General features: G+C 44.8%; 1 protein-coding gene across 1 annotated transcript; it reads right to left on the bottom strand.

Annotated features, from left to right (window-relative positions):
- Positions 1-13,192: 13,192 nt before the first annotated feature.
- LOC120991057 (izumo sperm-egg fusion protein 1-like) lies at positions 13,193-16,827 on the bottom strand. Its single transcript, XM_040419950.1, has 12 exons — positions 16,682-16,827; positions 16,525-16,599; positions 16,323-16,406; positions 16,029-16,049; positions 15,620-15,634; positions 15,446-15,529; positions 15,209-15,256; positions 14,814-14,888; positions 14,542-14,642; positions 14,090-14,231; positions 13,548-13,725; positions 13,193-13,253 (listed from the first exon to the last, which is right to left on the bottom strand). Exons 1-12 carry the CDS (start codon positions 16,824-16,826, stop codon positions 13,193-13,195), a joined length of 1,029 nt encoding a protein of 342 aa, XP_040275884.1. The 5' UTR covers position 16,827.
- Positions 16,828-17,060: the final 233 nt, after the last annotated feature.

The following is a 17,060-nucleotide window of genomic DNA, read 5'->3' as shown; positions in this document are numbered from 1 at the left end:
CATTACATTTTTTGCAATTTCTCTTCTATTCATTGCATGGCAGCAATTTGGGGAATACCTAGTAGACATAGTTCTATCTGCGCTACAGAATAAATGTATTTGTGCTATTTATTAGTGTTGGGTGAGCATGCTTGGCCGAACACCTTTTTCACTCGAGTCTCCTCCCCGCACGTTTATTGGCTGCGTAGCACTGTACTGCCATCACTGTAATACCGTAGCCATGTTGGTTACTGGCATTACAGTGATTGGCTGGCCATAACGTTACGCTGGCTATATAGCACCCGATGACACATGGTTCGGCTCAGACTTAGTCAGCGCGAGCTGCAGCAGAAGGGACAGATAGTGTAGGGAGAGGAACTGTGTTTTTTTAGGGAGTTTTGAGTTTTGAAAGGTGTTAGGCCCCTTTCACACGGGCGAGTATTCCGCGCGGATGCGATGCGTGAGTTGAATGCATTGCACCCGCACTGAATACCGACCCATTTATTTCTATGGGGCTGTTCAGATGAGCGGTGATTTTCACGCATCACTTGTGCGTTGCGTGAAAATCGCAGCATGCTCTATATTCTGCATTTTTCACGCAACGCAGGCCCCATAGAAGTGAATGGGGTTGCGCGAAAATCGCAAGCATCCGCAGGCAAGTGCGGATGCGGTGCGATTTTCACGCACGGTTGCTAGGAGACGATCGGGATGGAGACCCGATCATTATTATTTTCCCTTATAACATGGTTATTGATGGGATATATGTGACTCCATTTTGTCTTATTCAGCCATGTGTATTACATTTGGTTAGTGCACTTACAAAATGTCCCCTCCCCCTTATGGAAGGTGTGACACTTCCTGTGCTGTTTCAAGAAATCCATACATTCCTTAGTTTGCAAGTTTGAAACAGTCCTAGCCATATAAGGTCATCTGGCTCAAGTGTATGCTGGCCCATGTGTCTATACCTGATTGGTCAAATGCTGTTACTATGAGTCATCTATTATGTTAATGCAGAGCTCATGTGTGATCGATACCATAGGTTGAAAACTAATGCTAACATATGATTGGATGTCAAGGAAGCTCAACCCCCTCTATTATAACTGTTTGCCAACTGTGAAATAAACCAGAATGCATTAGAACTACACACGTCTTCAGTGTTATCTTCTTCATTCTCCCGGTAGCGGATAAGGTTTAATTCAAGCTGATCACCGAAATCATGTGTCAGGGACACAGTTAGGCAAGAGAGTAAATTTCCTTACAGCTTGGGGGCTCGGTTTCCGACATTGGGAGGGTCATCTCTTCAGGTCTACAGTGAAAGACATCAATTCTTGTCCTCCTTGGACCTGGGAGCAATGACCAAAATCCCATTCAAGTAAGTCGAACTATCTATTTATGATTTCGGTGGATTGCGATGTCTGGGACACGCAAATGTAGATTTTAAGCGGCTCAGGGAGTCCATATCATTAGATATAAAAGTGCACTAATGATATCTGTTCCGGGAACAGAAGGATACAAGCTTGAATTAACTCTTATGTATATATAGTATAAGTATTTTAGAAGTATTAAGATTATCTGTCTGTGTGAGATGTTGACCGGGTGGTAAGTTTACGGTCGCATCCCACTTTGAAATCATTCTGTTACTATCACTGCCAACATGTAAACTTTGTTGCACGGTCTAGTCCCACAAATTATTTCCTAGTTAACACATGGGTAGACAATTGGGCAGGATGTGAGAATTGACAGTTAAAATGTGAAATAGAATGTCATGCCCGGCTGGCAACAGGGATGAAAAGCTGTAATAATCTGTGAAGTTAGAAGCTTACAGACCGTGTACATCAGAACTCCTGTGAAGGGGGGCTAGGGTGAGTGAGAAAACACAGCAGTGTCAGGAAGTTGATTCATGGCAAGGGAAAAAGTGTTTCAGTGTTTGCAATTAGAAAGGGCTTGTGTTAAACGTTCAGAAATGAACTGGTTAAGTTTTGTTGCCCTAATGATCTGTGTGTGTTTAAATAGTGACGATTTATAGCCCTGGAATTAGAGATTACAGCACTAAAAGATGGACAGTTAATGCATAAGTGTATTGATAATTGAAGTTAGAGAAATGAAATGAGCAGCATTTCTTATTTCAAGATGGAGGATTTTGAATCCTATAGAGAGAACAAAGTTGCCATGAGGCATCCCTCCCCCCACCACATCTGCTGTAAACTCCAAAATGTCACTTGTAGTTCCACAAAAAGAAAAAAAACTTCTTCCTGTTCTGTCTGAGATGTGTTTTCAGAGAGAACTCCCTCCCATCTCATACCCCCCTCCTCTGCTCAGGAATTTCATATGGGGGTTGAGGGGGGAGGGGGGCTGCTAATTGGTAATGAATTAGCAGAATGTGAAGATACTAACCTGTGTTATCTATAAGATCTTCCAGACAGGGCTCCAGTATTGGATTGGATCTTTCCAAATTGTATGTTCCGATGGTTTAAAATGTGCCTGCAGTGATGATGCTAATTGGAAGTGTCCAATCCTATCAATCTAAGGTTGCACCCATTCTAAGTCCTTATTCAGATATGAGTAAAAGTTTGAGGAACATTTGGGACAGCTGAATGTCCTGATGTATTGCTTTACTTCCCCTGTTTGAACATTCCTGAAATAAGAGACGAAAGGCAAAGGAAATGGGGGAAGGGGGGTAATTATATATAGAATAAGTGGCGATGTGTGTAACACTAAATAAAAAAAAAAACCACATGGCATATAAGATGATTTGTTAATTTTAGCAAAATGACTGTATGATTAACATGTATATTGTTTTACAGTGACAGACCATCAGCAATTCTGGGTGTGGTGTGGCTATCTGTTTCCAGGAAAGCTGTGTTTGTCTGTGCTGCAAATTTTGGAATGTAACAAAGAAATTGTGTGATTGGGTGAAAGATACATGATTCAGTAAAATGTGAATGGGTGTGGCTCTGAGTTGTATGTACGTAGCAGAGCTGTGTGTGCAATTCATATTTTATGTGTAAGGGCGTGGTTATGAGTGGTTAATGAAAAAAGAGTACATTAAAAAAAAAGTATATGAATGTGTATGGAGTACGATATTTGTTTTTAAATATGCGCATTGAGAATTTTATTTTATTTTCTTGGAAGTTTTTGGTTTTTATTGGTACCAACAGCATTGATCAAGCTGTATATTTTTATTTCAATGAAAAGTTTTTATGGGCCCTTTGTGTGTTCATGTCTATATTGTCAAATCTGTTTGTTTCAATGTTTGCAGTTACATGTTACATGTTAAGTGTTGTGCTTAACATCAGAGCTCTGCTCGTATGGACAGCTAGGATACTAATGGCAGAACAGAGGATGGACCAAAGCGTCCGACTAAAAGGGGTGGACTTAGGTGACTCAGAGTGGGAGGAAGGAAATGTGAGCCCTCTATGGGAATAAATGGGGTACTGACAAGGACATACAGAACAGATTCCTTACCAGTAGAAACCATTGATAGGGAATACATTACATATCATGCTTTTAGCATTATACCTGAATGTCCTGTGAGCCTTCTGGGAAGAGACTTATTCATTAAGTTAGAGTTGCAAATCACTGTTGAGAACAATGGCATCAGTGTATACTCTGATGCTTTGCCCATAATAACCCCCACACCTCTGATCTTTACAAACTTACCAGATCACTCAGAATTAGAGGAAATAGACCCATCATTATGGGCAAAAGGGGACTATGACACAGGATTTATTGACTGCACACCATACAAAAGCAACCATCAAAGAGGGCAGTACACCTGTATATCAGAAACAATACCCGCTGTCAAAAGAGAAACTTGATGGGCTTAGGCCAATGATAGAAGAATTCCTACAAAAGGGAATCCTGGAAGAGGTGATTTCACCCTACAGCATGCCCATGAATCCAGTGACAAAGGCAGATGGTGCTACCTGCTTTGTACAGGATTTAAGGGCCATCAACAACATCATTGTGCCTATAGCCCCTGTTGTACCTGATGTCACTTAATTATTATCTGCCATTCCAGCAGACGCTGTTTGGTTCAGTGTGATAGATCTGAAAAATGCTTTCTTTTCTATCCCAGTTGATAGGATAACCAGACTACTTTTTGCTTTTTCCTTTGACAGACGTCAACTGACCTGGTGCAGAAATGCCCCAGGGATATGCTGATTCACCTGTAGTGTACAGCATAGTCCTCCAAGCGATGTTAAAATCATAGTACCCCCCCCCCCAAGGTTCTGTGCTGCTGCAATATGTCGATGATTTATTACTGTGTAGCATGTCAGCAGAGGCCAGCATTCAGGATGGTTTATCACTGTATATATGATTGTCAGGATGTGGTCACAAAGTGACACTTAAGAAAATGCAATGGTGTAAAATGCAGGTTGAATACTTGGGCTTTGTCCTCACAAAAGGTGAACAGAGAATCAGCGCAGAAAGAGTCCAGTCTATTGCGGGTTTGGTCACCCCGCACAACAAGAAAGAAATTTTATCTTTCCTTGGTATGATAAACGGTAGACAATGGATTCCTGATTGCTCCTATTATGACAATGTTTTGAGGCAAGCCACTCTGGACGGAAATCCAGATTTGATTAAATGGTCTTCTGAAATGTACAATGCATTTGATTATCTGAAATGTTCGCTCATGTCGAGTCCAGGGCTGGGCCTCCCTGACTATAATATGCCCTTCCACATGTTTGCACGCCAAAATTGTAAAACCATGGCGGGTGTACTGACACAAGAAAACGGAGGCAAGTTGCGTCCTTGTGTGTTTTTCTCAAAGGTAATGCCCACCTCTGTCCAGGGGATGCCGGCATGTCTGTGTTCTCTTGCAGCCTGTGCTATGATGGTAGAGTTGACAAATTCTTTCACAATGTGACATTACACCATTTTGCACACCACTCATGATGTTGTAGGCCTACTCAAGGACATCCGCACTCAACACAGCAGGCAGCTGAGCTCATTGCACTCACTAGGACATGTATTCTACATGCTGATAGACCTGTCACCATTTATACTGAGAGTAGGTACACACATGGGGTAGTGTGGGACCATGGTATGATTTGGCAGAGGAGAGGATTCACGGCAGCAGATGGTAAGGATCATGTCTCACAGGGCAATGCGCTGGCAGTTAAGGTGGCGAAATGAGTGGCCAAATGCAACCTCACAGGTTTGTATAACCATTGGGAGATGCCATGTTTGGCACCTCCAACCCCTGAGATGTTGCAAATGCTTACTGATCTTCAGTGGTATGCCACTGAACAGGAACAGCAAGACTGGTGTTATTCAGTATTGCAGAAAAATCCTGAGATAGGATTGGTCTGCGAAGAGGGGAAGTTATGTATTCCCCAACACAGTGCTTCCATCTTAATAGCACATTTCCACGGAGTAGGACATAAACAGCATTGAGATACTCATGGGAGGCCTTTCCCCACACCATAGGCAAGACGCCCCCTGGTAGTGCAGGAAGGGGACTTGGACCTGATCAGAGAGGAGTAATAATCTGATCAAGGTCCTCAGTAAAACTGAAAAAAAAGTTGCTTGTAAGTCTCCTTCTCTTTCACAGGAACCAACCCGTCCATTCCGGATAGGCAACCAGGTGATGATCAAGATCTTAAAGAAGGGAAAGGAACCAGGAAGCTTCACCTACAGACAACCCACCGAGGTAGTCGCGATCACCAGAACAGTAGTCCTCACTGAACAGTCGCCCACGTGGATCCACGCGACAAGGATTAAGTTGGTGAAGAAAAGAGAGGTACTAACGGGGGCAGATAGCCCTGACCTCCAACGAGGCCCAGAGGTACTAACGGAGGCAGACAGCCTTGACCTCGAAGAAGATACAGAAGGGGTACTAACGGAGGCAGACAGCCTTGACCCTCAACGAGATGACGCAGTCGGGAAATTCCTTGAGATGGCTGAGATGCAGTGCCTTAATAATTGCAGTTTTGTATCTCCTACTTACTGTCCCATGGCTGTGGAACAGACAGATATACTTGAAAACAGAATGCAGAGGGGAAGACAGTCTATGAAAGACAAAGGAGAACTTATGGCTGTACCTGGCCAAAACTCTGAACTTAACTGACTTTTGTCTCCGAACCACTTTATCGGCATCTAACATTTTGGAGACATGTCTGGTAGCAGTCCCCACCCCAGTAGATGTATGGACGGAGCTACTACGTTCCCAATGGAATGACACAGATTTGGAGGATCATGATGTTAAATATGGATATGTAAATCCTTATCATGCTTGTCAGGGGCGTAGCTAGAAATGACTGGGCCCCATAGCAAAAAAAAAATTATGGGCCCCCTCCCGGATCTCCCACCCCCACATACCTCTCAGACCTCGCCACCACATCCGCAGGTCCTCATGCACTTACGACTGTTATGTGTAGGACTGAGCACAGACAGTTGGTCACTGGCAACGCATTTGTGCCAGTGTAGCTAATGTATGACTCTAAATGTCTGTGTATTTAAGTAGGACTAGTCAGAACTGCCATCAGACTGTGGGACCACTCCAGGAGTCAAGTCCTGAGAAAAAAGTGTGGGAACTCCCTCAAGATCCACTGCCACCCCTCCCCCCTCAGAAAATTCAGTGCAACATAAAACATAAACACAAACTGGAATTTGCACTATACTGTATGTCTGTTCAGACATAATTTGTCTCTTTCATATTATAAGCTCCCCTTATATATAATTTACTTACAGTTCTGAAGACTCAGGGGTGCTGACAGGCTTGGGCTCACGGGTGCTGGCAGGCTTGGCCTCACGGGTGCTGGCAGGCTTGGCCTCAGGTGTGCTGGCAGGCTTGGCCTCAGGGGTGCTGGCAGGCTTGGCCTCAGGGGTGCTGGCAGGCTTGGCCTCAGGGGTGCTGGCAGGCTTGGCCTCAGGGATGCTTTGCAGGCTTGGCCTGAGGGGTGCTGGCTGGCTTGGCCGGGCAGAAGGAGTGTGGGAGACTGTGATGCCTTTTTTCTCCAAGCTGCTCCGGAAAAAAAATATTTTTCATTATACCTCAGGTCAGACCACCAATCAGACCCCCAATGTTAATCAGACCTCAGCTAACAGCCCCAATAAGATCCCCAATGCTAATAAGACTCCAATAAGACCTCAGATAACACCTCAGCTCAGACCCCAATATGAATGACCCCCAATCAGACCTCAGATAAGAGCCCCATGCCTTATAGCAGCCCCCAGTAGCCTTATAGCTGCCCCCAGTAGCCTCATAGCAGCCCCCAGTAGCCTCTCCATCAGCCCCCAGTGCCTCTCACTAGCCCCCAGTGCCTGTCGCCATTCCCCAGTGCCTCTCGCCAGCCCCTAGTGCCTCTTCATTAGCCCCAGTGTCTCTCACCAGCCCCCAGTGCCTCTCACCAGCCCTCAGTGCCTCTCAATCAATCCCCAGTGCCTCTCAATCAGTCCCCAGTGCCTCTCAATCAGCTCCCAGTGCCTCTCAATCAGCTCCCAGTGCCTCTTACCAGCAGCCCCCAGTCAATGCCTCTCCATCACACTCCAGTGCCTCTCAATCAGCCCCCAGTGCACCCTCCCCGGTATTAAAATCATTGGTGGGCAGTGCGCCCTCCCCCCCCTCCCCTGTATTAAAATCATTGGTGGGCAGAGCGCCCTCGCCGGTATTAAAATCATTGGTGGGCAGTGCACCCCCTCCAGTATTATACTCACTGGTGGGCAGTGCAAGCCCTCCCCCCAGCATTAAAATCATTAGTGGGCAGTGCGCCCTCCCCCCGGTAATAAAATCATTGGTGGGCAGTGCGCCCCCCCAGTATTATAATCATTGGTGGGCAGTGCAAGCCCTCCCCCCAGTAATAAAATCATTGGTGGGCAGTGCACCCCCCCAGTATTCTAATCATTGGTGGGCAGTGCAAGCCCTCCCCCCCCAGTATTATAATTATTGTGGGCAGTGCGCCCTCCTTCAACCCCCCCCCCCCCCAACATTGGTGGCAGCGGCAGTTCCAATCGGAGTCCCAGCAGTGTAATACTGGGGCTCCGATCGGTTTCCATGGCAGCCAGGACGCTACTGAAGTCCTGGCTGCCATGGTCAGTTAGTCAGCAGAATACTTACATGCGCGGTGGCCGCCGGGCGCTCCTTCTTCTTGTAACTTACAGGTCTGTGCAGCGCATTGCTTATGCTTATAGCAATGCGCCTCACAGACCTGTGATGAGTTACAAGAAGGAGGAGCGCCCGGCGGTCGACAGCGCATGTAACTATGCTGCAGAGTAACTGGCCATGGCAGCCAGGATTTCAGTAGCGTCCTGGCTGCCATTACACTGCTGGGACTCCGATCGGAACTGCCGCTGCAACCAATGATGTGGGGGGGGGGGGATCGGGGAGGGGGTAAGGCCGCATCCTCAGCAGGCGGACCGGGCCAGGTGGCGCTGCTATAGCGATGCTGCCCGCTGCCACATCTATCTCTCCTGGAGGGGGCCCCCTCTGACTTAGGGGCCCGGTCGCAATTGAGACCCCTATAGCTACGCCACTGTGTATATTATGTATATGTACTGCAATGTGATGTTCCAATATCTGCACTGTATACTCGTGCATCACATTACTAGTACATCACATAACATGTTACATGTTATATATTACACATATAAGGCCACTGCATTTGCAGATATTGATGAGCTATATTCATGATGGGTCATCAATATCAGATCGGTGGGGGTCTGAATCTGATTAGCTGATTCATGCAGCCACTGCTCCAGAAATTATACTGTGTACGGAGCACAGCACAGCTCTGTGTATGGTATAGCGGCCATGCATTTGCACTGAAGCTCAACTCCTATTTAAGGGAATGACAGCTGAATATCATGGATGAGATTTGCAGATAGCTGGAACTTATAAATAAACGAGCGACTGGCTTGATCCCACACTAAGGAGCTATTAGGTGAGCCCTATAAAACCCTAACAGCTCTCCCTGACTGCTATGCACATATAAGGGTCTCGATGGTAGACGATTGCATGCCAACGTACCTAAGCCTGTGTGACACCTGAAAACCCTATAATAGTGAGGGAGTCAGGGTCACCTAGAATCAAGCCAGCAAGCAAACACAATAAAGTAAAGGACTTATCTGAGCAAACAGCAGACGAAGCCTCCAGCAGTGAACACCTAATCCAGGAAGTAGTATAAACCACAAAGTGAGGCAGTATGGGAGGGAATATAAAGGAAGACGATTATGTCTAAATAAGTGACACCTGGCAGAAGGAAAGGAGATGAGAAAGTGAAACCAAAACAAAGAACATCATACAAGAGGTAGAGAAGAACGTCTGCCAGACCTTCTCACAGAAGTGGCGGTGACAGTAACCCTCCCTCTACGGGTGGACTCCGGACACTCAGAGCACACCTTCTCAGGATGAGACCTATGGAAAGCCCTAATGAGACGAGTGGCCTTAATTTAATGTCCGCCACTGGGACCCACATCCTCTCCTCAGGACCATAACCCTCCCAATGAAGGAGGTACTGGAGAGAACCGCGGATAATGCGAGAATCCACAATCCTAGAGACCTGAAATTCAAGATTACCATCAACAATAATCGGAGGAGGAGGCAAAGAGGAGGGTACAGTGGGTTGGACATAAGGTTTTAATAGGGACTTGTGAAAAACATTATGGATCTTCCAAGTCTGAGGAAGTCGGAAGGCAACAGGATTGATGACGGACAAGATCTTGTAAGGCCCAATAAACTTAGGACCCAACTTCCAGGAGGGAACCTTCAGTTTGATATTCTTTGTGGACAACCACACCAGATCACCCACATTCAGGTCCGGACCAGGCACACGTCTCTTATCCGCCACACGCTTATATCTCTTAGTCATCCTCTTCAGATTACCCTGAATCTTTTGCCAAATAAACGACAAAGACGAGGAAAATCTCTCCTCATCAGGTAAACCAGAAGACCCCTCTCCAGAGAATGTCCCAAACTGCGGATGAAACCCATATGCACCAAAAAATGGTGACTTATCAAAGGACTTCTGGCGATGGTTATTTAAAGCAAACTCAGCAAGGACAGGTGCACTCTGCGGTCTTACTAAACCCTCAAACTGATTTTAAAATTGAGAGATTAGCTAACATATCCTACGGTGTAGGACATTTCTGAGCCCGAGCACGGCGCCAAGGTTTCTCAAGTAGCTCGGGGACCTAACACTCACCTACCTGGGTCTATGTGGGCAATACCAGGAGCCAGTGGGCAAATTACAGGAGCATGAGGCCGACTCACAAACAACTCACCAGTTACCTCCAGCATGTGACCATGCTAGCAATGGGAGGAGGGAGGAGTCTGCGAGTCCCACTCAAGACTGGCTGATAAGGCCCAGGCCTCACAGGTGCACCTAAATGTAGCCTGTAGATGGAAAGCAGGCACATTTAAATTGGAGTTTATACACCTCCAGGAATCTCTATATATACAAACTGAAAAGAATGGCGTGGTATTAAACAAGCAGGACGTGCTCAAACCCACATGCAGTTGTGCATATATATAGGGGAGCAGATCCTGCACTTGTGGCCCATTGCTAATGACGATCCCCAGCAAAAATGCATACAGTGGAGGATGACCGCAGTGAACCACAAGTACCACAATAGACATCCTACACAAGATAGCAATTATGTGGATGTGATATTCAATATAACAATATAACAAAATAATAGCAAAGACGGGTGCACTCGGCGGTCTTACTAAACCCTCAAACTGATTTTAAAATTGAGAGATTAGCCAACATATCCTACGGTGTAGGACATGTCTGAGCCCGAGCACCGCGCCAAGGTTTCTCAAGTAGCTCGGGGACCTAACACTTACCTACCTGGGCCTATGTGGGCAATACCAGGAGCCAGTGGGCAAATTACAGGAGCATGAGTGACTCCTCCCTCCTCCCATTGCTAGCATGGTCACATGCTGGAGGTAACTGGTGAGTTGTTTGAGAGTCGGCCTCATGCTCCTGTAATTTGCCCACTGGCTCCTGGTATTGCCCACATAGGCCAAGGTAGGTGAGTGTTAGGTCCCCGAGCTACTTGAGAAACCTTGGCGCGGTGCTCGGGCTCAGACATGTCCTACACCGTAGGATATGTTGGCTAATCTCTCAATTTCAAAATCAGTTTGAGGGTTTAGTAAGACCACAGAGTGCACTTGTCTTTGCTATTATTTTGTTATATTGTTATATTGATTTTCTTGGACGCCCAACCAGTGCATCTTGGACGCCCAACCAGTGCACTGAAATAGACAGTGCACTGTGTCAAAGAACGAGTGAGCAAACCAACACATGGGACGCCACGTGGGCCGCCAAACGAAAAGGAACTACACTACTTGACTTAGGGCTCATGCACACGACCGTTGTTTTGCGGTCCGTTTTTCCTGGATCCGTTGTTCCGTATCTATTTTTTTTCTCTGATTTAAGTCCTCTTCTGTTCCGTTATTCCACAAAACATATCCGTATGGTTTCCTTATGCAATATGTTTTTTGCAGATCGGAAACAGTAAGGCCCCTTTCACACGGGCAAGAATTCAGCGCGGGTGCAATGCGTGAGGTGAACACATTGCACCCGCACTGAATCCGGACTAAATTCACTTCAATGGGGCTGTTTAGATGAGCGGTGATTTTCACGCATCACTTGTGCGTTGCGTTAAAAATCGCAGGCCGCCTATAAATGAACGGGGATGTGTGAAAATCGCAAGCATCCACATTCACACATGGTTGCTAAGGAGACAAGGGATGAGTTACCAGGGACCCCAATTACTTTATTATTTTCCATTATAACATGGTTATAATGGAAAATAATAGCATTCTTTAATTCTGAATGCTAAGTAAAAGGTCCATTGTGGGGTTAAAAAAAAAAAAAAATGCAACTCACCTCATCCACTTGATCGCATAGTCGAGCTCGTCTTCTTTCTTCTTCTTCTTTCAGAACCTGGCTGGAAAAGGACCTTCAGTGACGTCATCGGGCTCACCACGTGGTGAGCGCGGTGATGTCAGCGCAGGTCCTGCTGAATGAAGATAGAAGGTTCTTCTATCTTCATTCAGCAGGACCGGCGCTGACGTCACCATGCTCACCACGTGGTGAGCGCGATGACGTCACCGAAGGTCCTTTTCCAGCCAGGTCCTGCAAGAAGAAGAAGAAAGAAGACGAGCTCGACTATGCGACATCCCACATCTTTTTCCCCCAGCAAAGGTCACACCCTAGGCCCTTTAATCTGAGAGGGTCCAAAAGGTCCACATGTCCCATATGAGTAGACCAGTGCTGTACACCACACATGATAGTTCATGGCCCTGTTAGGTATTTTACATTGGAGCCCAGGTGCTTGAAGTTAGTCATCTAGATTTAGGAAGGTTTTCTAATAAAGACATGTTTCCGCTCAGTCAAACCATAAGTTATATGACTATAGATCTTGAAACTGGCGCTGGTGTTAAGAATAACAAGAAGAGACTCCATCCTCCTGATCTTTCTCTGATATAGGCCTCTTTCCCACGGGCGTGTGCGCCCCGTTGCCGTATTGCAGACCGCATTTGTGGATCCGCAATACACGGGTGCCCTTCGCATTTGTGGATCCGCAATACACGGGTGCCCTTCCGTGGGCATTCCTCATCACGGATGCGGACCCATTCACTTCAATGGGTCCGCAAATCCGGAGATGCAGAATGGTGCGGAATGGAAGCACGGAACAGAACCCTATGAAAGCACTACGGAGTGCTTCCGTGGGGTTTCGTCCCGTACTTCCGTTCCGCAAAAAGATAGAACATGTCCTATCATTTTGCGGAACGGCCGGATCGCGGAACCATTCAAGTGAATGGGTCCGCGATCCGCTGCGGCTGCCCCACGGACTGTGCTCCCGCATTATGCGGGCCGCAGCACGACCACGGGGCGCACACGCCCGTGGGAAAGAGGCCATAGTCTTTGTAGTCTTTGTAGTTCTTATGTGATATATAGGCAGGTAAGGAATGGGAAATGAAATGCTGCAGTCAAGATTTTTTGTATATTTTTATTTTTTTTATTTTTAAGGGAAAAAGGGGAGGGAAGAAAAGGGGAAGGGAAGAGAATTTTTTATTTTTTGGGAAACATATTTTTATTTTTTCATGGAGGGGGAGTAGGGAGAGAAAGTGAAGGCAGAAATGGGGAAGGGAAGTTTTTTTTTAAAGTTTTTTTGTTTTTGGGGAAGGGTTAAAATTTTCATTTTTTTTTTTTTTCCTGGCAGGTGGCAGTACAGGATGGTGCTTGACAGTTCGCCTTCACACTGGCTCTTTTTCCAGAGGCTCTCTAGATTTCATTTTCCTCCAGAACATGCAGATGCTGAAAAAAGAAAATCTATCAGTTATTTGATATTTGCTACTTACATGTCAGCTCTGAGTGAAATGTGTGCACAGATCCTCCAATGTTTTTTCTTACATTAGCTGCTTATCAGTCCACTGACATTATAACATGTCTGGCCTTGTAATATGCGCCAAATTTATCATGAAGCGTTCAGTATTGTGATAAATCTGGAGCATCCAGTGACTGCCTGGACTAAGTTTACACTGTGTAATGTGTAATATTTATCTAAAATACTACGCCTGTTCCACAGAGTATCTTATAGATGCTACCTACCATATGCCAGCGATCAGCATGATGGTGACGGAGCCGGCCACAGATATTGCTATGAGGGAAGCATTGTTGTTCTGTAGCTCCTCTAGAAGTGGCGGCTCAGGCGCTGTGATGTCAAGCACATCAGGAAGTGTAGGGCGAGGATGGTATTTTTTTGTCGCCTGTTCCGATTCGCTGATAACTAAATGAAGAAAACAATTACATTAATAGTTAATTCCATGAAGAGAACGATAATGACATTGTAGTGTATCTTATACATGAAAGAACATGAAATATATGTCAGAATATCAGAATCGTCTGCATCATGGAGGCTCAGAAGCACTGTCAAAACCAAAAGTGGCTCCAAAATACAGAAATGGCTAAAATCTTTCCATTATAGGTTTTTTCCTTACAAATACTAATGTAAAATAGCCCCACATTATAGGTGACAATTCAGATTTTCAGAACTAGATCCTTTCTCACTAATTATCACCCACAAGTAGATATGAATCCCGTGTATCTAAGAATTACCACTCAGCATAGTGCCAGTAATAATATGTCCTTACCTGCCACGTTATAGGTGATCTTACTCACTGGCACCTCAGAGTCCAGGATGGTGGTACACGTGTACCGTCCGGAGTCCCCCATCTGTACGCCCTTGATCACAAGATAGGGCTCCCGGGTGATTTTGGGATTGTGTTCACGAGGCTATAGAAAAAATATGGAGAATTATCAGAGCCTCAGATATCACAACTATTTATAATATAATATTTGTAATTTACATAGTCATATCATTAAGACAAAAATTTAGAAAATTGCTGATGATAATTTGCTGACATGACAGAAAGTCTGATTTTAGACCATATTGAGCAGCCTGGTGATGATATTGGATGAAAGGACTTTCTGCTAAGTGATTTTTGAGTAATGAAAGGAATACGTTTGGGAAGCGCTGCCTTAACATTATGGTCGTATAACGCAAACTGAACAATCTCCCAATTTTACCCTGCATTGTACTTACCAGGGTGAACACGTTGTTATAGGTGTCCTCCAGCCTTGCGTACCATTCAAAAGTACAGTCCAGAATTAGTTCTTCATATTCTGGGATTTTTATATTTATCTCTAGAAAAACAGGAAAATGAAAGAAGATATTATAGAAGTAATTGTGTAGATATTCTGTCCTACATTTAGGGGTTGTCTCAATAACACGTCTCCTTCTATAAGACCTAATAGGAAATACGGCCATCATAGAGGAGACTGATAGTAACTGGTTATATTCTGCTATCTCCTCACCTCCACAGTTTACAGTCTCTGCCAGGTGAGACTTGTGATCTTTACATGGAGAGCAGGACCGTCCAGTTTTCAGATCTGAGAAAAGAAGAAAGAAATGAAATGTGAGCCGAGCATTAAAGACACTTATAATATTAGAATAAATATGATAGTCATGTGCTGGTATCTATCACCCCTCTGTCACCTGCACATGGACAGGATACTGTACAGGCTGCCACAAATCACCCTTCTAGCCTTCTTATGGACTGAATCATATTAATGTAAATATCCTCCTGCTTTGGGAAGTCTGGTGTATACCAGTGACTGGTATATTTAGTGTACGGTGAGGATTTGGGGTCCTATATATTTACTAATGTACTATATGAATGTAGATATAAGAATAGAAACTTCTACCTTACCGAAACATCTGTTGGAGGTGCACAGGCAGCTGCATCTCTCCAAGTAGTCTGTGAAAAGAGGAGACATCATATAATAGTCAGCGAGTGCTGTGTAAAGTGCCTATGTAGTGCTGCTCACCTCTGTATAATAGGCACAGTACCCACAGTTTACACACACTAGTGGGAAAGGTCCATTGGCATGCATTATATAGTGTAATTCTAGTTACTCTGGCCTATGATAAAAATCTTATACTGTACCTTGATTTTTTGGAGGGCCCCCGGCGCAGACAACCTTCTCCTCGGCGCAGGTCTGACAGTTGATGTAGGTTTGCACCATTAATCCTGGGGAAATGCACTTGTGTTATAACCGTCCAATCTTATAGATAATAATAATAATGACAAGAAGCTGAATCTGGTATAAAATGTACTTACCACAGCTGTCTGCACCTGAGGAATGGAGAAGAAAGCAGACATTACTGACCGTTCTCATTGTCAGACTCAGAAACCTCTAATCTCTGGGTCTCCTTATTATTACATGATGTCAGTGCCTCTATGTTCGTCACTTTGTTTTCTAGATTTCCATTGACAGAAATCTCTGAGCCGCCCCAGAACGGTCCGGGCCTCTATAGAACGCAGCAGCTCCTAGTGCAAACATTTCTGGCAGCCAATCAGGTGCTGGCTTTCATATGTCCAGTACAGGGTAGGAGATAACAGCAGTGATCTGATTGGTGGCTGTGGGGATCTCTAGTTTGGGTCTACATTACTATTACTACAAGAGGCCTGTGTGTGTAATACATTTATATGTCATATTATAGCAGGTGTTATATCTAGAAGAACTCACCTTGTTTATTTGGACACCTCCCTAAAAGTGAGAAATGAAGAAAAGCAGAATTACTAATAGAGAACAATAGAGAACAGAAATCCCCTGTATATGAGGGCTCTATCTATAACCCTGCAATAATACAAAAGAAAACTGCACGCATAGCAATTCCCAGTATAGAACATTTTATTACAATCGCTCCCTCCTGTCACTAGGCTGTAGGGAAAGGAAAACAAGTTGAAAACATCCTCTCTGACAACCTACCAGACACGTAGAAGATAAGTACAATGGTAGACAGAAGAAGATTCCACTTACGTTGGTTTGAGTCCTGGACGATAACCTTGAGCTTTTCTTTGAGTCGCTGGAAATGGAGTCCAATGATGTGAAGAAGCTGGATCTCTAAGATATATAAAGAGGAGAAGAATGAGAGTCCGATCCCCTCATCTATCAGTCTGAGCCCCCAACACACTAATTCCTATTAATAAGAGAAGTAGAATTTCCAAAATATTGTACTTACCCTTAAAATCTATATCCTGGATGACGTCCACAGATTTTTTATATTCAGACGCAATTTCGGATATAGCATATTTATCTGGAAGGAAAATAATGGTACAATAATTATCTATCTATCTATAGATTATATGAAATGGAGATAATAGTAATAATATAAGTACCCAGTATGCCGACTTCATCCTCAAGGTAGTTCAGGACTTTTTTCTCGGTGACTTTGGCAAACCGCTTGATGTTGACATAGGCTTCTATTGAGTCAATGTCATCGACTTGGCTTTTGATAAAGGTGTTGAATTCTTCCATAGCCATTTTCCCTCTGGAGTCGCATGGTATGCAACAGAGAGACTGTCCGATGAAGACAGATGTTACGAGCAGTAGAAGCCACATGGTCTGGATAGAACCAGACATTTTTTGTAAAATCGCTTCCTGTAGCAAATAATCACTAAGGACGCAAGAGAGCAGAACTATGTCCCACTGAGAAGACAACAGCACTGCACAGGTTACAGCATCAGGCGCCGGTTAAGAGACAATGTCTTTATGACA

The sequence above is a fragment of the Bufo bufo genome, chromosome 2 (assembly GCF_905171765.1).
Source record: "Bufo bufo chromosome 2, aBufBuf1.1, whole genome shotgun sequence".
Taxonomy (NCBI): Eukaryota; Metazoa; Chordata; class Amphibia; order Anura; family Bufonidae; genus Bufo; species Bufo bufo.
Note: the sequence above shows the minus strand (reverse complement) of the source record. Positions and strands in the feature narration are given on the sequence as shown.

Bases quoted from the DNA above. Each gene is read 5' to 3' on its own strand.
- LOC120991057 (XM_040419950.1), bottom strand. From the start codon at position 16,826: ATGGCTATGGAAGAATTCAACACCTTTATCAAAAGCCAAGTCGATGAC. The intron at 15,257-15,445 runs GTACAGTATAAG...CTCTTTTCACAG, and splicing joins GGGCCCTCCAAAAAATCAAG to ACTACTTGGAGAGATGCAGC. The intron at 14,643-14,813 runs GTGAGGAGATAG...CTGTTTTTCTAG, and splicing joins AGAGACTGTAAACTGTGGAG to AGATAAATATAAAAATCCCA.